Source organism: Colletes latitarsis, chromosome 3 (assembly GCF_051014445.1).
Source record: "Colletes latitarsis isolate SP2378_abdomen chromosome 3, iyColLati1, whole genome shotgun sequence".
Taxonomy (NCBI): domain Eukaryota; kingdom Metazoa; phylum Arthropoda; class Insecta; order Hymenoptera; family Colletidae; genus Colletes; species Colletes latitarsis.
In genome coordinates this window covers 32,888,764-32,912,794 of record NC_135136.1, presented here as the reverse complement: position 1 = coordinate 32,912,794, position 24,031 = coordinate 32,888,764, and the positions used below count along the sequence as shown (strand labels likewise).

The 24,031-nt window shown below is 34.4% G+C and overlaps 3 protein-coding genes across 10 annotated transcripts in view; 1 reads left to right on the top strand and 2 right to left on the bottom strand.

Annotated features, from left to right (window-relative positions):
- The window catches only part of Cdgapr (GTPase-activating protein CdGAPr), a 74,687-nt gene extending 50,657 nt beyond the window's left edge, over positions 1 to 24,030 (bottom strand). Inside the window, exon 1 of one of the 4 annotated variants that reach the window (XM_076762445.1) lies at positions 23,777 to 24,030. The gene's annotated coding sequence lies outside the window, so the exon portion shown is untranslated. Of the gene's footprint in view, positions 1 to 1,622; positions 1,821 to 1,843; positions 2,047 to 2,074; positions 2,607 to 23,776 lie in introns of those variants that run through there. The other 3 variants (XM_076762444.1, XM_076762446.1, XM_076762448.1) reach the window with 3 other exon arrangements.
- LOC143340485 (CB1 cannabinoid receptor-interacting protein 1) overlaps positions 1 to 24,031 on the bottom strand; it is a 199,865-nt gene that overhangs the window by 113,415 nt on the left and 62,419 nt on the right. The window lies entirely within an intron of this gene.
- Acc (acetyl-CoA carboxylase) overlaps positions 3,954 to 24,031 on the top strand; it is a 36,365-nt gene continuing 16,287 nt past the window's right edge. Inside the window, exons 1-2 of one of the 5 annotated variants that reach the window (XM_076762441.1) lie at positions 3,954 to 4,229; positions 14,722 to 14,983. In XM_076762441.1, the coding sequence (XP_076618556.1) occupies positions 14,805 to 14,983 (179 nt within the window). In that variant the 5' untranslated portion in view covers positions 3,954 to 4,229; positions 14,722 to 14,804. Of the gene's footprint in view, positions 4,230 to 9,483; positions 10,743 to 13,467; positions 14,984 to 24,031 lie in introns of those variants that run through there. The other 4 variants (XM_076762438.1, XM_076762439.1, XM_076762443.1 and 1 more) reach the window with 4 other exon arrangements.

Here is a 24,031-nt window from a genome sequence, read left to right as displayed (position 1 = left end):
CAAAATGGACCAAACTAGTATTCCTAATGTTATATGTTCTTGTGCATAGTGTAATATGACGCAGTTAATCACATTACTATTAATATAAAAACAAACGTAGCTCGAATTCATTTAAAACTGCAAAGGTTATGAAATAGGAATAAATAATAAGAGTAATATTATAAGTAATAATTGGAATTAAATACCTGGTTAACCTTAAATGAAAATAAGTAAAAAAAAATAAAGATGTTTATTTGTTTTATGTTACATCGATTTATATTTCAATATTACGAAACAATTTTGTTCAAATAGGTAACTGTAACATACGAAAGTGACAGTCACTTGTTTCTTCCATGTATACAATTTAGATTTTAACACTTTCACAATAATAATGTTAGTAAAAAAACACAAAGCACTGATAGGTAATTAGTAGGTAAAGTTAATTTCCTAATAAAATTCGTTCTTACGCCCAGAAAAATAAGACACAAAACTATTTGTAATTTATTTACCAAGAATTCAAAAAATAAAAAAATTATCAGTAGTTTATAACGCAGTATTGTTCGTCATAGAACCAAGATGGTCAGCTCAAGTTTCAAGTACACGAATATTAGACACTCCGCGCAGCTCTAGTTTACAATGGCGCGACGGATAAGATGCGCATAATCCGGCGAGCGAGCCAAGCTGTCTGGCTAAATAATTTTGCGAACTCATTGACTTAATAAAACTCGACGAGCTTGATAGAGACGAACCAAGGTGGGGTTTTTCAATAAGTAGAGGATAACTTTACTATGCCAAGGTCACTATCTTAATTCGCGTAGTGCAACTGGAATGCGAATGCTGCGGGGGTTAACCTTTTTCTTTCACGAATTCCCGCCTTTGAGTATTGTTACTCTCACTGTGATGTTCCAACACGCGTAACCGCAACCATTGCTTAATTACAATCCGCACGGATTGTTTTTCTCTATTCCGGTTATGCAACGTATACAATGAGAACTTAATTAAGCATCGTGCACACGAGAAGCCCTTATCGCGTTACACGCACTTCAATCCCTACATCGTAACTAAATTCTCTCCTTTTTTACGTTTACACGCGGTAAATCACTATTATTTACTCTTTGTCGACACACTCTACTTTCTGTTTCCAGTTTCGATCGAGGCCCGCGAAGATTATAATATACTTTTAATAGAAACCTATTTTTGTTCAAATTTTATCTTGTATGCGTAACGATTAAGAAAGTATGAAATTATAAACATACTTCGTTACGTACGGATATTTACTGATTTATGTCAAACTGTGAAAACAAACGTTCCTTTGTACGATATAAATTGACTGCACTGTTACTAGTCACCGGAAACATTCGCAGCAAATAATATTTACTACAACGGAATTCGTGAATTTTGAGGTTATAAAGTCCGTTAAAGGACGTTGAAGCTTTCCGACGATTCGTTCCATGCAGTACCGTGCAATACAGGGTTAGGTGCATTGAACTTCGAGTGTACAAAATTGCACGACGTCGATGGTTTAAATAAATAAAATACCGAGGCGTATTTACATCGTACGATCGGTTGATAGTGTCGCATCGAGAAAATATCATACGTGCATGAAAGAAGAAGTAACGGACAGCTGGAATATCGACTCTCACCTGAAACTACGAACGAGAGAAGTAACGGCGGTTATGTCAGGGGAACGACAATACCGATAATTCTCTCCTGGCACATCGTAGGCTCAGAAAGCCCTTTTACATCCTCCGCCATTTATTGCACCGTTACACGCGCACGCACGCACGCACGGACAAACGAGAGAAAAAGAGACAGAGAGAGACACGATATTTGTAGGGATGCTCGGGGATTAGATGATACTTACACGGGCCAGGCGTTATATTCCAAAAAATCTGGCGAAAAGTAGAGCGGTCATTTTGATTCGTTTCGCGCGCCGATTGGACGTGAGTGCAAATAAGGCCACGTAAGGGGCACCGAAACGGCACTTGCATACTAACAAGCGGGAAGCTCCTCTTCCCTTGCCCGTTGTGTATATTAATACACGTTGAGTCCCGTGTATGCGGCGCGTTTTATAATGCTTGTCTGTGTTACGTACTTGCGTGAATATCACCACTCCCGAGGTTGAGAATCCCTGTCCCGGTGAGACAGAGAGAGGTTCACCACGAAGAAAAACACACGTCTGCCGGAACACGATCCATGTTTGTCCCTGGCTAATTCACCGCGATACTTCTAAACCAATACGGAGATCTTGTTGACAGTTCGCCCGAAGCATCGCCCTCGTTCTTGTTCACGGTTCTCGCTGGATTCGCGACAAAGTTAACCTTCATTTATGAGCCACAACGGTACGCTCTTTCCGATGCGTTGTCAGCCCGACCTGCCTAACCTGACCCTCACGTCTTGACTGGTACAAGACCGAATACTACGCATCTTATGCGCAACTACGCTTGCGCAGAATTCTGCCGGTTACGCTAACGCTGAGCGGGAATATTTGAACTTTACAAGTTTGATTACGTTTTTCTTTGTTATATTTTTTAAAAGTAATACAATATTACAGCGAACGATAATGCGAAACTTTGGTGACAGATAAGATACACGTAGAAAAAGTTTTATTCGATCGGTATCAGAGACGATTAAGTCGTTTCTAATCAAAACTGTTGAATTTCAATGGCGATGTCAACAGAACGACTGTTATCGCTTGGAAATGAAAACATGTTATGTACATCGCAGTTAATAGTTTTATCGGTGTTAGTTTCATATTCTATCGTTATTTCTGTAACCTTTGGAGCATAAATGAAATTTGCGTTATTTAAATATACGTTTTATAAATTATTTAACTATTATTAGGTAAAGTATCATTTTTATGTATTAATGGTAACAGTTTAACCATTAGAACAGCTTTTACTTGATGCGAATTATCTATTTTTAACATAGAGAAACAGCTTTCCTTGAATTCGAGATTCAAACTATGTTTAACTACATTTGTTAAAGCAATAGCAAGCACTTGACATGATTTATAATCATTGTCTAATAGGATCTGATTATCGTGCATTACTTTTTGTTTATAACGATGGGTGAATTTTGTATGTAGATTAAATTGTTACTAATTTTCGTGAACTTTTCTAAGTCACTCGAAATTTGTTTCTGCTGTAAGGTGGAAAAAAAATAAACCTATGTACATAAATACGTAAATGTTTATCTTTCAATTATATAATCTGATATACTATCTTTCAATACTATTAATAACTTATTTTATTTTAAATTACGTACCTTTAATCTGTAATATAAGTAGTTCTTTTAATGAGAAAAATCAATATAACTCCTATCAGTTGTGTTTGTATGTAATGATAAGCAATTTTGTTCAAAACGAGAAACCTAGTGTATCCCAAGCATTACAGTATTCATTCTTCGAGTATACTTGTGGCAACAACTGAATTCTTCAAAAAAATGTCCGTAAAAACGAAGTCATTAAATATCTTATTCGTGAAGTGTAAAGTATCTAAACTGTAAACTTGTGTAATTCATCGTGTCTTTTTTAAATAATGCAACGACTATGTGATCGTAGCGCATCTTTTCAAGTGAATTTTTCAACTTCTATTCTTTGCAAATTTGTAATATCTATTTAACGCCCGATCAAAGGTTAATGAACGAGAACTAAGCCACGATAGACTAAAAATATTTGTGTGACAATAAAATATTAAAAATTAGTTGCATCAATAAGCTAATCTTACCACAGTTCTTAACTTGATAAAATATTTCGAGTAGAATACATTATCATAACAAACCATACTTTTCTAACGACGCCTATAATTGAATTTATCAAATACAGTCCCGTCCATAATGTTAGGGAAATTCGTTTGAAACTAGCAGTACCTGTGAGACCCTGACCTCTAGGTTCAAAGAGCGTTACTGAAACAGTTTTCCCTATCGATAAAGAACCTCCACCGTACAGGACCAACAGCGAAACTCGAAGGCGGTGTGGTGTCGGTATATGAATTCTTCATGTTGCGCCACGGTGCATCTGCCTTAGCGGAAGTAAAAAAATCTATGTATAAAAGGTGACAATAAGTTTCTACGTTGTGATCGACTACGTTCGATCGTTTACGAACAATAATTGGGCATAAACAGTGCCGTGTGATATTTTTTCTCGTTGAATTGTGAGGAAAAGCATATCGAATGTCAGAACAGGAACAGAAAGACGAACCTAACCTCAGTGAGGAGCGTGCTACTCCACCGCGGAGGATTCGTCACCGGTGAGTTGTATAGTTTTCTTCAAACGGTGGTTTTACGTTTCATTTCTGGATTAGGAATCATTCGAAAGGTAACGCGAGAAATGTTGTCCACTTATGATTGTATTAGAGCTGCGTTCAGTATACATCGGTTGGTAACGCGTGCTCCTTGGATACACCGCACGCTTTGTACGGACCAATCAAAACACGTTATACGTCGCCTGACTTGCTAATTAACCAATCAGAGTGCTCTGTCAATTTTTTGATTGCCTCGTGTGAAAATCCATTGAGTTGCAGCCGCTAAATATATGGAAATAATTATAATGCGCAATGAGAAAAAATGACGTTGCTCGTTATTATTTTACGTAATATTTTTGGCAAAATTATTGATCAACGTGTACCTAGTTGAACAAGGATAAACGCACTTTTATTTAAACATATAATGTTGAAAAAAATCGAATCGAACGTTATGTATAACCGGTTGGGATTCGTTAAAAACGAAATAATTTTGTAAATTAATTTCTTATACCAATAATGCATACCATTACAGCTCACTAACATACGATTTATTTTTATCTACAGTTTCTTCACTTTCTAGTATCTTTGAGTGACATTAATTTTGTATTCGTGATGTTAATCACGATTCGTTAATAATATTGTTGCATATTGATATTGTCTTCACGGAATGACGAAGATATTTCTTTAAAAATAACTTTATTCCCTTCTCACGTTTTACGTTCTTTTCGTTTCAAGTGATAAACAACACACTAATGTGTGTATATATATTACTGTTCAATATTTCACAGACTCCATTTCAGACTATTAATAACGAAGGCACATTTTATAAGAGTCAAATGCAATCGTAGATATATTCGCATTGTGATTTCAAGTTCATCCATACCTGCCTATCTATAATACGATGAAAATAACTTGTATGCTTTAAACATTAGCGCGTGAACGTAACACGTGTTATCATTAATCGTATGTGCGACGTCAGTTATGTAATAAATGATATTGCACTTATCAATGACTGTTGTATACGAATTATGCGATTTTATGGAATTCTAAAGTCACGTGACTAATAGACCCGTTAATTTTGTTTATATTATTCAATAGTCTGAATAACTGGATAATTGCATTCGACATTAATCGTACTCAATTATGAGCATAAGCGACTGTTCAACTTGTAGTTGAACAGTCCAAGTTTTCCAAATTTGAAAAGTCTAATTTTAAAAACATTTATCGAGAAATTTGAAATTTTGAAAATACACCAGTTTTTAAACGTAACAAATAGAGTATTATTTTCTAATATTCCTAATGCCAATGACGTTATTAAAAAATTATCAGAGATATTAAAATTCATTTATTGTAAGCGTTCTAAGACCAGTCACCTAGCAGTGAACGTGTTAAAGATTGTATCAGGATTATGCTACAATTACATTATCGTTGATCATTTTCCAGCACGCGTTACCAGTCTTATCGTTCCTAAACTCTGCTGTTAATACTCAATTTTACTCGACGATCGTTTAGATCATATGTTACAAAAAGTTTTAGTACACACTTTAGGTTGAAAAAAAATATTTTTAAAACTTGTTTATAAATGGAAATTTAATTCTTAATTTATTCATCTCATTTTCTTCGCGTATGATACATCTTCTGCGACACGAAATCTATAAGTAATAAAATGGAGGAGGCCGTAAATAGTTGATAATGTTTTTGTAATAGATTTGCCGGTTATTATGAAACCTGGCATAACTAAATTTCCCGTCTCAAGATAATTAAATATTTACATTTGATCAGGTTAAAAAATATTATAAAAAGTTTAACAACTTGTAAATAATTTGTTCGAATAGTTGAATTATTTATGCCACTTTCGAAATTAATAGTATATTCTAACTGATGATTTATGACAACAAAAACTAATGAATTTCATTGAGAAAGCAATTTTAAAAAATAACGAATTTATTTAGTTTACGATTGCAACTTTATAATTACTTTTTCGATCTATTTTTGCTCACTTTCTGCAATGCATACTTGAATAGCTTTAAAATGTTTGACATCACAAATTGGTGAAATGTAAGATAATAAAATTAGAAGTAGTAAAATTTAAAGATAAGTATATACAGGGTGTTCGGCCAACCCTGGGAAAAATTTTAATGGGGGATTCTAGAGGCCAAAATAAGACGAAAATCAAGAATACAAATTTGTTGATGGAGGCTTCGTTAAAAAGTTATTAACGTTTAAAGTTCCGCCCTTACTGAATTTTTTTCTCGAAAATGCGCAAGATTTCGGTGCTATGTCTATTCACCAAAAATGATTGTAATTGACCCCCGTAACCGAAAATAATTTTTCCAAAACGATTTGAAATTTTTTTTTCCGTCGAAAAATTTCACACCTTCTCGAATTTTTTTCTAGAAAGTGGGTAGGATTTCGGGGGTATGTCTATTCACCAAAAATGATTGTAATTGACCACCGCAATCAAAAATAATTTTTCCAGAACAATTTGAAATTTTTGAATTTAATTGTTAATAACTTTTTAACGAAGCCTCCATCAACAAATTAGTATTCTTGATCTTCGTCTTATTTTGGCCTCTAGAATCCTCCATTAAAATTTTTCCCAGGGTTGGCCAAACAGCCTGTATAATAAAATAATTTTTATCTCGAATTCATTTTATTCCTTCGCAACAACTTAGCAAAAATTGTTCCATAACAATGAAATTTTTTATGTGATGGTGTTACATAAACTGAAAATTTCAATTTTGTTGGTTTCGTAATTTAAGCCACTTTCATAATAGCTAACACATATTTAGCTATTCTCGTCGCTAATTAATAGTATCATACACCACGCATTTGAATTTCTAATTATTTCCTATTAAACAAAATTTAAAAACAGACGATGTCGAAATTTCCATTGTTTTCAGTGTGCAATTCTTCATAAAAAAAAAAAAGAAAATATACATTCATATTTATAATTAATGTTATAAGGAAGCTATTATATGTAGGATGAAAAAATTTTTCAAAGAGAAACCGTGCTCGTAACTACGATAGAATTAAAATGTACAATCTTTTTATACTCGGTAATTATCATGGTGTTTTTCATCAGATACGCGGCTCTATTTTCGATAACTCGAGATCATGTCTTTAGCCAGTTTTGATTCGTGGCCCAATATCGTATGATTCGTCTTCGTAAAAGTCATGAACCGTGCACGCGGCATTCACAATCAAGAGCGGAATAGTCTGCGTCTTCGTAACTGTAATTATCAGAAGCATTCAGCATTCGCGCGATAACCGAAGATTCGTTTCTAATTGAAAGATACCAATAAGTGTTTACGTCGAGCTGTTTCACGAATAACAAATGAAGATGCAGCCATAGTGTTCGTAAATGATCGTTAGAGGTAATTGCGACGATAAACCGCCTGTTAACCGATAAAATATATATGTCAAGGATAAGGCCAACAAACAGAAGGATTTCGTGGGGCTCGTTCGAAGGAGTTTACTTAAATATTTGTTTTCTAACACGTTTCTCATGCAGTTGTTTCGCATTCAGGCGTCAAAAGATATTTTACACGTATTTACATACACCGTAATGTTATAATGTAACACGTATTACGCAACGTTACACGCAGAATCCGCCGACTGCACGTATACGCCGCGTGCGTGCATACACACGTACGCATAGACGTCACCCGGCAGCATGCGAATAACTATACTTGCGTCCTTACTCGTCGTGATAATGTCCACGTTGGACCGCACTGTGCAAGAAAGAGACAAATGTGATGATTTGACTTCGTTAAAGCGACGCAGTATTAACTCTGGCAAACAACATCCTGGTTGGAAAGGAATCGAATCGAATGGAAACGGTTGGAAATTCGAAATCCTTGATTCTTGTTAAAAAAATTCGTGAAAATATGGTAAATGAGTATTGTTCGATTATATCGAGCAAATATTGCAGAAATTAATTTCATTCTTTATTCGTGACGTTACAAGTAATCTTGAGCATGATTATAAAAAAAAATAGTGCTAAAGAGAACACATTAGTAAATTGCAAAATTACTGAAAAAACTAAAATAAAGTTTCTCAATAATGGTGCAATATAGTAACGTTTTTCATTAGACCTATTTCTTTACAATTGTTATCAAAAGAATAGAATTAATTTTTCGAGTACTTGCTTGGTTATAACATAAACTTCTCCTAACAAATTTCGGATATCGTCGAGTCGAAACAGGATCGCAGAAAACAGAAAGAGTCGAAAAATCACTGAAAACATAATCCATTCCAACGTTAATTAACGTCAATAAATATATAATTAATTCAAAAAATAATACTTTTTGTATTGTGGTTATTTACTGCACTAGAGTTTCTATAATAATCCATCTCCTGAGAAAGAATTTATTATCAATATTCTCGTAAAACCGTAAAAATATAATAAAAAAGCATCCACTATGGTTAAATAAAATATACATAGGAAATAATAATTGTGGAATGAAAGAAAGATGAAGATAGATATAGCGAAGGAAATGTAGAATGATCGTGAACGTTGAGTTGCTACATGAAACAGTTTTGGGCAGAATTTCTAGGTCAAAATTCAAACACAAACTTTTGTACACAACTCAGGAATTCTATTCGAAAATATTTCACCATGTAACGCAATATTCGCAGCAGAAGAACCTCGGTAATTGTCGTATTTTTCTTCTCACTATCACTATTTTCACTTTTGCGATACAATTCAATCATATACTTGTTTTTAATTTTTACACTTTTCCTTAGGACGGCAAGGAAAGAATAAAACAATTCATTTCGATTGATTATACATTCATTGACGTTAATCGTTGTTGATTGAGAAAAGATAAAATGTTGATTCGATGTTTGTTTCCTTCGATTCCCCGATTCTTCGTACTCATCTATCGTTCAATTTTTCTACGGCAATTTCATCGATGTTAACAGTGTCTCGGCAGTATCGATGAAATATAAATTAATTGATAACTCTTCAGCACGTTTTCATCAATTAACTCGACTATCTTATCTTCTTTTATGCGAATACGCGAGATAAGTAAATTCGGTGGAAGAATTGTACGTTAATTAGGCCGTGTCGAGCAATTACTGCAAGAGTTGATTAAAATAACCTTGAAAACAGAGGAAGAAATGTAACGTCGGAGGAAGAAGCTACTGGTAAACTGTAATCATAGAAAGCTATGATTTTAGTTTTCCTAGATCTTACGGAAACGCGATGAAAGCAATGCCCAAATTCGGTCGTATCGACGAAAGTGGACGAATCGCGAGTTGGATACGAAATAAAAGCGCGCAGTGTCGACGAAGGTAAGGGAAAAACGATAAACGCAATAATATTACGGTGTGGAAGAGGAACCCGGCGATAATTGGCGCGTATCGACGTGTAGACACGCGTGAGCTTTCGTCGATCGACGGTATCGGTGGATCCACCGTGCGACGCGGCGCGAAAAAGTACAGTGGAAACCGTCCCGCGTATGGTGTCGTCGTTGTGCGACGACCCCTGAACCCCGGCGTCCGGTTTTTTTTTCTGTATCGTTCGCGTGTAGTGCTCGAAGTCGATTTCCTCTCTTTTACGTGCGATATCGCGTGAAGCGAACACGGCCAGTGCGTCGTCGTATCTCATTTCGTACTACTCGACGTGAAACGTTGTCTAAAACCGTTGACAATGGCGAGCAACCGTCGTTCCAGCGTCTAAACGCGCGGCTAGATTCGAAAACAGACTGCCGGTTAGGCGAACGATCGCGCACAGACGAGCAGCGAGTGCTCCGAAGAGATTCGTAGCGTAAACAAGACCAAGCCCAGTGGCGGGATCGACGCCTCGAGAGGATAGAGAACGTTTGCCGCCGAAGTATCCCGCCAGAAAGAGGAACAGGTCCTCCGACGGACCTACCCCTCGGTACAATTATTAATTTCGTAATCGTTTGTGACACGGAAACGGTCCCGTCGAGCCGGATGGGTGACGTTCCGACTATTACTCGAACCTCGATATTTCGTACCGACAGATCTTGACGCCGCCTGTGAAAGTAACGACCAACGAAGTTCATGTTACGAATCGTTAGATGCTTTATCGCGGCCAGCCTTCGGCGTTAGATTCTTTCCGTGTCAAGGCCCGAAAGTTCGTGTAATATTCCATCCGTTCGAAGTTCAATTCGGGAATTAAACGCGGTTTTGTATAGTTTTCGTTATCAACGCGTGTCGCTGAACCGAGAGTTCGGGAGTAACCGTGATATCGAGGGTGAAGTGTACGCGAGTGTGGACGTAAGAGAGAGTCGCGGCCGAGGATACGGAAAGGGGCCCTTGATCCTCCGAATTGTTTCAAGGTCTCAATCACGATCGCCAACGTGTCTTCCGTGACGATCGCTCAGCTGTTCTACTGTCTGCTACCTTTCGTCGTCGGGTTCTCGTTCGTCGCGCTAACGCGTCGATACGTCCGCCTTGGGAACATTTGGCCGGAACGACTTCAGGAAGGCCGGCTACTCGACATTCTCCGAGTGTTTCGTTTCGCGTGCGATTCTAGGGTGATCGAGGGTGAGTAACGAGATGCCCTTGAGTTTGGGATTTATCGTAATGTCGCTTCCTCTGGGACTCATTGCCGCTCCGCGCGCGTCGAATTCGATCTCGATTAATCCATTGTAATCGTCTGTGTTGATGACGGGTCTGGTCCCGTTCTCGGGTTTATTGTGCTCCATGTCCCCTATGTGCTCTCCTTTTGTTCAAAGTCCTGAAAACGAAGAAACGCGGGTACGCCTGGGTAACCTGGAGTGATTAATCTTCATTCACGAACCATTCCCACTAAAATGTTGCTAAACTGGCTGAACGTACACTCGCTCAAAAAGGTTTCCGTACACCGTATACTCGCTGCACCGACGGGTTGTAAATTTTATTCAATCGTTCGTAAGTAAATTTTTTTTTTTTCGTTTTATTTACTATTTTTACGTAAACGAATATCTTAGAATTATTCAACGAGAAACAATCGATCTTGCAATTATTAGAATTTTACAAAAGTCACGAAAAAAAAATGTCTTCGTCCATTATCGCGGAGAAGCTTGAAATTATAAAGTTTTTTCTTTTCTCTGCGCGTTGATAAGCAGTTGGGCCATCGTTGGCCTTGAACACCGCCGCCATTCGGTTTTTTCGTACTATCAACTCAATTATGCATTTACATAAAATGCAACGTTATTCCATAGTTTATTGCTCATATTGCACAATTTTATCGCGCTATTTCGCAAATTGTCTTTTAATAATAGTCACTAAATTCCAAGTGCTTTGCAACAATCTTTACATATTCCTTTTTCTCGAAATTAATATTATAATTCGTCAGAATAGCGAGCATAAGATGTACAGAGACTTTTCTGACCGAACGTACGTAAGGTATTTCTTACAAAGGTTGTATGGTTTCGAAAGGGACACAATATGGTGGCAATGGTTTCTTTGTGTTCGAAGGTACAGAAGTGATTTGAAAATCAATTTCTTTCTTTTCGTAACGAAGTGATAAAAACTAGATAAAACTGAGAATTTCCGATATATTCAGTTGTTAAAATATCAGACTGGTGATCTTTAAACTGCTATATTACGTGTAGACTGACTTTAAAAACGTCTTACGCATACTATCGTAAACCTATTATTGTAGTCTACCAATCGGAACTCGAAGCGTGCCTATAAGTTTGACGTAGGATGATCAAGGTCTTTTGAAACCAGTCTGAAATCATTATAATCTCGAATAAACGCTATTTTGGAAGTTGAATATTTTGGAAACTATTAGTTGCTTTATGGATGTAACTTTATATTGTCTCTTTTTTTGCAATCAAATCGGGACCTTCAGATTTCACCCTCAGTGATGCAAGAAGCGAAAAATATTGTATTTTAATTGATAAAATTCACTACTTTATCCAACTTTATTATGAAAATTTTCAATTTATAAAATCGATGTTGACCTTCAAATCTCTACGATTTCATATCTAGAAGTCGTACAACTTTTGTAAGTAGCACTTCCTATTATTTGAAATAGTAAATCTATTAAGGAGTCCTGTTTGCATTATAAATTTCGTAATGTAACGATCCGTATACGAGTAAAGTTCGAACGATTTAGAGTAATCCTTATTTTATTTAGAGTTCATAAATGATGTTTGAAGACACCAAAAGTCGACAGTAATAAGCAACTGATTTAACAGAGTTTGCACGTTTCCTAATGTTCGTATTATCATGTTAATCGTTGAGTCGTTGAAACTAAAACCAAGGAAATACGATTTTACGAATGTGCGTCACCTTGACAAAGAAAAAATTAAAATACAGTTAGTCACAACAGCTTTCTTATTAATAGTTTAAGCAACGTATAGGATTTTTACGTAAGCAACGCATGCACACCATTGAAAAATTCGTACACTGTATTACTATTGTATAACGAAAGCTAGTATCGAACATTCGTGTCGATTTTCATTTCTAAAAATAAGTAAGTCATGTTCGTATAGCATTAAAATATTTTATAAGCAAAACTTATACAATTTGGAAATTATACAGAGTGTTTGGCCACTCCTGGGAAAAAATTTTAATGGGACATTCTAGAGGCTAAAATAAGACGAAAATCAAGAATACCAATTTTTTGATTGAGACTTCCTTAAAAATTTATTAACGTTTAAAATTCCATACTGATTAGAAATTTTTTCGACGAAATTAACAAATTTCAAATCGTTCTGGAAAAATTATTTTTAGTTGCAGGGGTCAATTACAATCATTTTTGGTGAATACACACACCCCCGAAATCCTACGCACTTTCGAGAAAAAAATTCCTAAACGAAAATATAATGTCTGACCAGAAATGTACACCGGAAATTTCATGCGAATCTTTGAAACGTCATAACTTCTGAACGGATTGGCCGATTTTAATGTTTAAAAAAGCAAACGACGCGTATTTTAATGGAGAATATGTAGAAATTCTAAAAATATTCGAAAAGTTGCTCCTTGACCCCGCAAAATAAGACAACCCCTATAAAAATAGTCCAATTTTCAAACAGCCATAACTCCTACAATAGTGAATATATTTCAATGAAACTTTTTTCTGAAGTAGAGATCATGGGTACCTACAAAAAAGTATTAGACAACTTTTCTATAGGGTGTCAAACAAAATTACTAAAAATTGAAAACGAATTTTTAAGAAAAATCGACAGGGGGTAGGTGCCTAAATTTTTCGGCGAAAGAAAAAAATTTCAAATCGTTTTAAAAAAATTATTTTCGGTTGCGGGAGTTAATTACAAGCATTTTTAATGAATACACATACCCCCGAAATCCTACTCAGTTTCCAGAAAAAAACTCGAGTAAGTGCTGAAATTTTTCGGTGAAATTAAAAAATTTCAAATCGTTCTGGAAAAAATATTTTCAATTGCAGGGGTCAATTACAAGCATTTTTGGTAAATAGTCATACCCCCAAAATCCTACGCACTTCCGAGAAAAAAATTCATGTAGATGGACAAATTTTATTAATAATTTTGTTAATAACTTTTTAACGAAGCCTCAATTAACAAATTGGTATTCTTGATTTTCGTCTTATTTTGGCCTCTAGAATTGCTCATTAAAATTTTTCCCAGAGATGGCCGAACACCCTGTATAGTACAAAAAATAGTATTTAAATGATTTATAAACTAACCGATAGATATAAAAATAGCGTTCGTGTATCACTGTGTAGTGGATGACAGAGAAAAATGTACATATCGATCGATGAATAACTCTTTAAGTTAATTAATTTACATTTAAACTAACTAATAACAATAGAATCATGATTCCTAGCGTCCGAATCGAATCATTCATTTGGTGGTATCCACGATTCACGTGCACGATCATCATCCGCATGTCTTCCATCCCGATTTGGATTCATTGTGTCCTGACATTCGTCGACCAGTATCGTTCGCCAAGCGAACGTTCGTTTCACGTGGGATTTAGAAATCGTAATCGGGTTATTCGTTGGCCGGAGAAACGCTTGGAAACTGCATGCAGCTTGTTTGGGCATGAACCATGGCTGGATCATTCGGAAGTTCTGCCTCTAATTGAAGTTCCACGGCGCAAACATTGAGGGCCACTCTCCAAAAGTTTTTCGCGAATCTTATCGAGAGCGACCAGAGCTACTAACGACGCACCATCGAGAAATCGATCTTCATTGAAATTCGTTAAATTTCGATCCCCGTAGTCTGCCAAAAGCACAACGATGTCGAACTCGATTCCTACTTCGAACGTACGAACTGTAAGGGGCAGGAATGAATTGTCCAAACATCTCGACGCGTGGCGTAAAAGTAAATTCTAATGTACGCGTCCGTACGAGACGCTAAACTTATTCGTGAGTGGCCCTTGACACTTAACATCGAGGAGAGGACACAGCACGGAGCGCGTTTAATGTTCGCTATGGGGAGAACGCGGCGGAACACTTGTAAATAACATGCAAATGCTGGATACTAAGTGTGCGGCACGGGACACGGTCGGACCAGTTGATCTTGACACGTACACATAGACTGTTTTGAAGGTAACACCAACCGCGTAGACAGAGAGCCTGGCGTTCGAGGATCGAGAGAGGGCGAGAACGATATTGTCGATTCCGTCGTTACGATGTCCGAAAATCCAGTAAGCTTCGTGGTCGGGGATCCCGACGCCGATCCAAACGAGGAATTGGAGATAGAGGAATTGGAGACAGAGGATAGCTTTCCAGACGAAGGGTCCGAATACAGCGTTCTCCAGGCGCAGCAGAATGTCCTTCCAGGATTGGTCGAACGCCGCAAGCGGCTCAGGTGACATTTTCTCATTTTTTTTTTTTTTTCTTTCTAAATCAAACAGCTACATATTGACTAGAACGTAAGCAGAGACCCTTAATTTTTTGGGAGGGACAAAACACATCCGACGAATCGAAAAGTATGCAGGTGTTCTTGCTCGCCGCAGACCCTTCTAATCTCTTGGCCAGAAAACGTGGACACGATAAAGATAATCCGTTGAAAAACTTGGTTAATGTGTTTAATAGAAAGCTGTGCATTAACGAACCGGTCTCATGAGGCTTTTGTACGACATAGGCGTTGAACAGATTCGATGGAAGGTATTACTGTCAACGATTGCATCAATTCGTTATTATCGAATGAAATGAATATTCTATGTGCGTGGAAATAGGCATTCGTCGTGACAATGGTTTTTAATTGTTCGACAAAGACTCGCTGCGAGGATGTTAAGTCTACGATTGTAGGCGCTTGATACTAGACGATACGGTTCTACTATAAAGTCATTATCGAAACAATAAAGCACATTTGGATCACGAATATTATTCCTCGGAGAATATTGTCCCTTTAATCGGCTGTTTTTTAATTATACGGATAATCAACGTTACTGGGCTTTAAAGTCGTTAGACGAAACTAAGAATACACGCTTTTTACATCGAATTGCTATTTTTCATTCGCTTGAGCACAGAACTGCAGTCACCTTACGACTTGATCAAACATTGTTGAGTATTCATGAGCAACACTGTTCGTAAGACGCGAAGAATCATTCTCGTGTGTACGCATAACATGTGTGTCCTCTAAATACACTAATATCCGCAAAAAAATCATGCAATTCGAAGAGAAATTCCTCACGCTTTTACAGAAATGAATAAAAGCTCATTCTTCTTATTATAATAAAGAATCGAGTGAAATGGAAAAAAAAGAAAAGAAATGAATTCTGTCGTAAGTTTCCTTCCTTGATGTAATACTGCGTGTTGGAAGTCTGGGAAATGCTGATGTGACCTTGAACGATGATTTTCGATGGCGTGATCTTCGATAAAATGTGAACCATGGTTTAGAAATCTCTGCTTAAGTGGATCACAAAAACAGTGTGCGTTATCTAAGCCTATGGAGGAAGTATAATTTTTTAGACTAGATTCGTTCGAATAATCTAGATTAAGACATGTGGTGACCTTTTTTTTTCTTTCGCAAATGGAAGTAAAACATTGAATTCGTTTAATTCGATCATTGATTTTCTTGATTCGTTGGTAATCAGTATTTGTTAAAATAATTTAATTGGTAAATTCTTCCTGTGAGCAGAAAGCTTATTCGTTTAACAATTAAGAAAGCATACGTTTTAAATGAAAATTAATTATACGAAGAATCGTATTGGAAAATAAACGATTTATAGTTTTTGTGGGAATCACACTTCTCATTACTATCTTATTAAGCTCTTTAATAGTGTTTAAAAATTATACATGATGGCCTGTTAATGGACAATTGAATTTTTTTCTTTGTTATTGTTGTAACTGTTTGTATAACTTTCTAGATATACGCGTCGACCTGTAACTAACGAAATTAAAAAATATAATAACCATCACATCGTACATGACACGTGTATGCTAGCGTAGTGTATTATCCAAATTTTATCCAGAAATCACAGAAATTACCGTTTTATTTATAGACGAATAGTTGAAACAGATATTTAAAACACATATTTAGAATGATTTTGCATATGTCGCCTTTGATAAAATGTAATTACAAAATTTATATCGTTTCGAAAATGGGACATTCACAGATAATTGTAAATTGCCTGATAAAATTATTATCGGCATATCGAATTAACTAGAATGAATCATGGTTGCAATTCAACTATTATCTCTGTACTTTGAATTTTAAATAAAACATGAAAATCGTGACGTGTATCTGGTCTGGTTCTTGAAAAATAAAGAAATCACAACATGACATTCTACATTAACGAATGTCGATAATCAAGTTTCGTCATGTCAGTCAATTATGTAACTATGGTGACATTAAAAACAGTTTGATAAGTTGTTAATTCTTTCGCGTGCGTAATGTTAATAATATATTTACTGGACGTTTGCATTATTATTATTTTCATTTTTAATAATATTATAATCGAGTATTTTTAAACAACTCCTGAATCGTTTATGTACTTTTATTTCTTTCATATATTACAATCATACGAACAGATGTCAGAGATTTATATCATTAATGTGGAATTTATTTAAACGGTTTAATAAATGAATGTAGAACCGATTTATTTTAGCGTCATCTTTTCACGTTATACGAACGTACATTTACGTCATACCTCAGCTGGTCCACTATAGTGTGAACGTACATATGCATACGTTTTGAATTTTACGTCACTGTCTTCTAATTAATTTTCAACCTTGATATTTTTACGCGTTACCATCTCCATCACTTAAACTGATTTTACAAATCATGAAAAAAGGTCGCCTCAAGTGGCTAACTAGCACTGTAAAAATGACTATCCTAAGTTCTACTTATCTATCCTCATAATTTATTCTAATATTGTATATTCTAAGATTAGAACGATCAAATAACTCTTTACAGTTTATTAGAAAACAGTAAACAAATTACTTTATTAAAATATTCAAAGATACACATTCCCGCCTATAAATCAACATTTTAGTTTTTCTTTTTAAATGAAGGAAATGTAAATTCACATACAAATGATTTAAAAATATATTCAAATATAGTACAATCAAGATTTAGGAATTACGAAATTATTTTGAATACCTTTCTATTAATCCTGCAATTTTAATATTCAAAATAATGTAAGTGACTTTACATTCTTGGAAGAATTGTTTAACGTATTTGCAAGTTTTTCGTGGAAAAATCTTATAAAAGAAACTCAAATCTGTTGTAGTATTTTTTATTTAAATTGCATACTGGTAATCAAATCACATGATAGCATCAATTCCCAGATTAGAATGGGAGCAACTGGTATGTAATTTTTGTAATTTTTATCGTTACTTCTTTTGCAAAAGATGAATTACCTGTTTATTTAAGGCTCGTGACACTTTCTCGTAAAAACCTAATTAAAAATGGAACGTCTCCCGTTGCCAAGAAATTATATGGCATAACAGATCAATTAGCATTGATTTACAGCCGTTCACAAAAATATTCAAACATCAATGGAAGTTAATTTTAATACTCTGTATTTATAAAATACAAAGGTTATTTTACATTACAGTAGTTTATAAAAAACAAAAACACTAAAGCTTTTTATTTACAATCATTCTATTTATTAAATGATAAAGTCACAAAAATATTCAGACCATATGAAAGTCAAACTTATAAAATTAATATGTTGTATGACATGTCTTAAACGTGTTGGTATGTTAGAAATAATTTTTTTAGATAACTTCTGTTGAAGTTACATTTTTTTTAATTTGTAAGGTTTTTTATTTTGTACAATTTGGATTTTCAATTAAAAGGTCTGAACAAAATTTTATTAAATCTTGGCAACTAAAATGCCTCTAATGTTTTTCGAAATTTTGCATAAAACAGGATAAGAGAAATTGGTCAACGTTATTTTTTATTTTTGCCCTTTAATCCCCCCTGCCAGTCGAGATGCAGAGTTAAAACTTGACACAAATTGGTTTTGTTTATTAGCTATCGGTTGGCTCATCGCAAATTGAATTTGATTTAGAGGCTCTTGTGGCCACTTTAATCAGTTATAGTGTTTGATTTCGATTTGTTTTTTCGCCGTACAATAAGAATTCTGCAGAATGTTCGTAAACAAAGCTTCAGGATATACTTAAAATACCAATTCTAGTTAGTTCATCGCTTGCTAGTAAGCAGGAACGTCATACGTTTAAAATACGTCTCACAAGTGGACATACTGGTTGCAGTTCGTGAATTAATTGTACGATTGCGGAAAAAAGGTTACTCGTGTCGAGAAATTACTGAAACGATGAGAATATCTCATTCTTTGGTGCAACATATTTTAGAAAGACGCAATGAAACCGGAAACGTAGAGGTCGTTCTCCAATTGGAGTCACGCCATAAACGTAATATTTTACGAACAATTAGGTGTGAACCGAGAACAAGTTTAACAGAACGCATTGATAGTGTTGTTTATGGTCGTCTCGAATGGCTAATGGTAATTAATGATAATTAGTTTCACGGTTTTCCAAGTCGCGGGGAAGTACGCATAATTTAGATAATTGTCAAGAATACCAATTTGTTGATGGAGGCTTCGTTAAAAAGTTATTAACAATTAAATTCAAAAATTTCAAATCGTCATGGAAAAATTATTTTTGGTTGTGGGGGTCAATTACAATCATTTTTGGTCAATTGACATACCCCCGAATTCCTACCCACTTTCGAGAAAAAAATTCGAGTAAGTGCTGAAAGTTTTGGTTGAAATTAAAAAATTTCAAATCGTCTTGGAAAAATTATTTTTGGTTGTGGAGGTCAATTACAATTATTTTTGGTGATTAAACATGAGTATATAGTAACTATTTTAATCGACTGTTCTATCGATTTGGAAACTCAAAAATGCTTAACTAAATGGGTGGTCCAAACGTTTCGTTTAATCTGCTAAACAATTATCAATGAAAATAACGCAAAATTGAAAGAAACTCTTCGTCAATTTAACCTATTATATTTAATAAGTCAATAATATCAGAATAATGCAAAGTAATCAAAGGAACGTACTTTGAAATACATATAAACAATATCATTGAAATGATCTTGGTGAAAATTGTACAACAGAATAAAGTAGATCATGAGCTTCGGCTCGCAACTTTCTAGTCCCGTTTATCAAATGTGTGTATATATTTTTCGAATTGCTTTCATTTATAATTGCATTAATGATATGCGTGACACCGCATGGTGGACACCATACGTGAATTGAAAATAAAAACTGGCGAAACCAGGAACACGCAATGGATGCTTTTTGATGAAATTGTACTTAAAAGTAGTATTTTTCACTTGATTCGAGGAAGCAACTCTACGTTACAAAATATTCTTTAGATCATAATTAATTGTGCAACAAATTGCTGTAATGAGATAAGTGATATTTGAAAAGAAGTAGATATTATATAAAGTAACTACGTACAACAAAATACAGAAGAAATATGGAAACGTTTAACGATAGTTGTATAATAATAACAATAGTACAATAGGAATAATAACGTTAATAACATAAATACAGTTTTGCAATGATTGCACCTGTTCAGCATATTTGGAACTATACATATTTACAGCTTCCTACTCATTTTTCACACTTTACAAATATACTGAACGTATCATTTATTAATTATAATCATTTTATAATCATTTATTAAAATTTAATATAAATACCTGGATACCCAGATTGTGCAACAAACGTATAATTATAATTGATAATTTTATTTATTTAAAATTGTTAGCATGCATACCTTTTTCAAACGTGAATCAATGTAAAATTTCACTTAAAATAATAACTTAATATTTAAACACGTTTGTTTAGAACTATGTAATCTTTTCTATAGAACACGTCCAACATTTATGGTTTTTTGTAAGCTAAACCTACAGGTAAAGTCATACATATTATCGGTAAAGAATTTTTTTCTCTAAACTGCGTAGGATTACGGGGGTATGTTTATTCACCAAAAATGATTGTAATTGACCCCTGCAACTAAAAATAATTTTTTTTAGAACGATTTGAAATTTTTTAATTTTTTCGAAAAATTTCAAACCTACTCGAATTTTTTTCTCGAAAGTGGATAGGATTTCGAAGGTATGTCTATTCACCAAAAATGATTGTAGTTGACCCCCGCAACTGAAAATAATTTTTTCAAAACAATTTGAATACATGCATGAATACATACTTTAATTACGCATTAATTACATTAATTACTTTTTCTTTAGAAGAAGTTTACGTAACCTTTTTACGTAAAATTTCTAAAATTCATTTAAAACATTTTTTTCTTAATGTTTACAAATGACGAGTACAAGTGCGATAGAAAAATAATTCATAATTTTTAGGGTTAGCAATAAGAATAATATTCTTCAAATGGAACAGAAAGGTTGTAATGAAAATTCGAAAAATTAATATTTGTAAGGTTATAAACAATTTTTTGCTCAAAGAGAACCACTTGCTTTTTTCGAGAGTTATTGTGCTGCGTGCAAACAACAGATTATCTGTTTTTCGCGATTAGCAAATGATTACACGGTTATTACAAAATTGTTTATCTTACGTTAAGAATGACATCGATCGTATTACTCCAATGAAGAAGTGACAGAAATACACTTCGTTTAGGGACACGCAGGAAACCTTCGATAGCCAGGAAATTAAGGTACGATATGATAATATATTGTATCCATAAGGAAACAAAAAATTATTTATAACTTATAAATATTAATTTTTCACATCGTGTTTATTATTACTCTGCTCCATAATTTGCGTTTTATCACCTTGTATGTCAAAAAAATTAAAAATCTACAAGAAGCAATACGAAACTGATTTTGTTCAAAATCTAATTAGATCATTTTAAAATGAGAATATGACATTTAAATATACTAAAACTTCATTTATTGGAACGGAACTTTACTCAGTGTTCGATCGATTAAATTTCTGTATGATTGAATCCACTTATCTAAACGCGTACTCCAATTATTCGAACGGAAATATTAGTTTGTAGTGAGAAAAACTAGTGAGCATTTATTATATGAACGATCCAGTTACATGAATATGTATTGTTCTAAATACACATAACGAGATGCCTCTCGTCTAAAGTGGAGCAATATCGTGAAAAAAAATCGTATTGGTAGAGTGACTATTGGAAAGGGCAGGCTTGATACTTCTAATTAATTTTGGTTTTAGTCGTAAACAAAATTTTTTGAAGATTTGAGAACAGTTTGAATTTGTTTCATATTTATAGAAAATAATATTTTTATTATTTTCATTTTTTAATTTTTCTTCGAGTGTAAAGAAGCATTTAAGAAAATTTAATGTAAGAATGTGAAAGTATAGTGTTCAATGTTGGTCTGAGTTTTTCACTCAGAAATTAAACAAATTAATTTTTATGGTTAGATGTTAAGGAAAATGAAACTGCACAATTTTCATGATGTTACAAAAATAAGTACTACAACAGATATAAAATTAAGTCTTCGATTGTCTAAAAACGAGACATTTATCTTATCGAAAATGTGACGAATTTAGTCATAAAGGTTGTTGTACGATAATTTTCCACGAAGTTTCAGCAATTCAAAAATTGTGAATGTTTTTTACAGGGAATCTTAAAATATGTTTTTCCGTTAAAAGAATTTTCTCGAAATTTGTTTTGATATTTTCCTTACGCGTGGGGCAGTAAATAAACAACTCTCAATCTTAAACGAAATTTCGTAACTCTCGATTTTCATATTCTTATGGACTCTATAATATATTCTCTATATACATATATGTATATACTTCAGCAGTGTGCTTCACAAGTAAAAATAAGACTAAAGTGTTATATAACAAAGAATTCATCATTTGTTAAGAAGTTATAACAAAAATATGAAATCTGACGTTTTTTTATTTACTAAAATTTTATTTAAAGAGAGCAGTTGCCAGTTGAGGCTCGAAGAAATATTTTTAACATTTAAATATTTTCGATGTTAAAGCATTCTTTCTTCAATGATAACTTTTTATTGTCATAAAATTTTAAACTATTGTCCAAATTTATGTTCAGTAAATTGCAAAGAAACTGACGACATTGAATGCTTGCAAAAGATTGATTTTATTTAAATTAATCTCAACCGAGTTTCACAGTTCATATTTTTGTTATAATTTCTTAAGGAAGCATTTATGGATTTCTTGTTATATAACATTTTAGTCTTAGCTTTGCTCGTAAAACACAAAACACAAAATAAGACGAAAATCAAGAATACCATTTTGTTGATGGTGGCTCCGTTAAAAAGTTATTAACAATTAAATTCGAAAATTTCAAATCGTTCTGGAAAAATTATTTTCGTTTGCGGGGGTCAATTACAATCATTTTTGGTCATTAGACATACCCCCAAAATCCTACGCACTTTCGAGAAAAAAATTCCTTACCGAAAATCTAATTAGGTGCCTTTTTCGACGAAAAAAAAGAATTTCAAATCGTTCTGGAAAAATTATTTTCAATTGCGGGGGTCAATTACAATCATTTTTGGTGAATACACATACCCCCGAAATCTTACTCAGTTTCCAGAAAAAAATTCGAGAAAGTGCTGAAATTTTTCGACGGAAAGAAAAAATTTCAAATCGTTTTGGAAAAATTATTTTCGGTTGTGGGCGTCAATTACAATTATTTTTGGTGAACAGACATACCCCATAATCCTGCGCATTTTGAAGAAAAAAATTCTGTACGGTCGGAACTTTAAACGTTAATACCTTTTTAACGAAGCCTTCATCAACAAATTGGTATTCTTGATTTTCATCTTATTTTGGCCTCTAGAATTCCCCATTAAAATGTTTCCCATGGGTGGCCGAACACCCTGTATATTATATCAAGTTCAAAATGATAAAACATTAGGAAACGAATGATATTTTCCGAATTAATTAAAATAATAATATCTTGTGACACGTATCGTTCGTAGAACGCGCTTTATCTTCTTCCGCGTTAATCAGCTAATTTAAAATCCCGCGCGGTTGCATCAAATGGTGCTCCTTAAGAATTCAAAACAAAGCACCGCGCGTTTGGCCGACATAGTGCGTAAGAAAGACAACCGACTTCAGTTGGCCGTTCACTTCTCTTACAGAAACGCGTTACTTATAACGCGTACAACGCGTTGCAAGGTAGGGATAGACATCGAATGGAAAGAATGGTCTACCTTGTGGGTTGTCAGTGACCACAGGTCTTCTAAGACTGGCAGACGATCGTTTAAGTTGCATCGGGATCCATATTGTTTCGCCTCGCTGCGACGCGCCTCGACCAGTCCCTTCAACAACGAGAATCCTGAGTGTCGTGGTCAACGTCATCGTCGATCATCGAAATCGAGTCGCCGACTCGAGCCAAAATTCAAATGCCCTATCATTGAGAAATGAAATTCGCGATCGATCGCGTATTTCGAAGATTACACCGACAC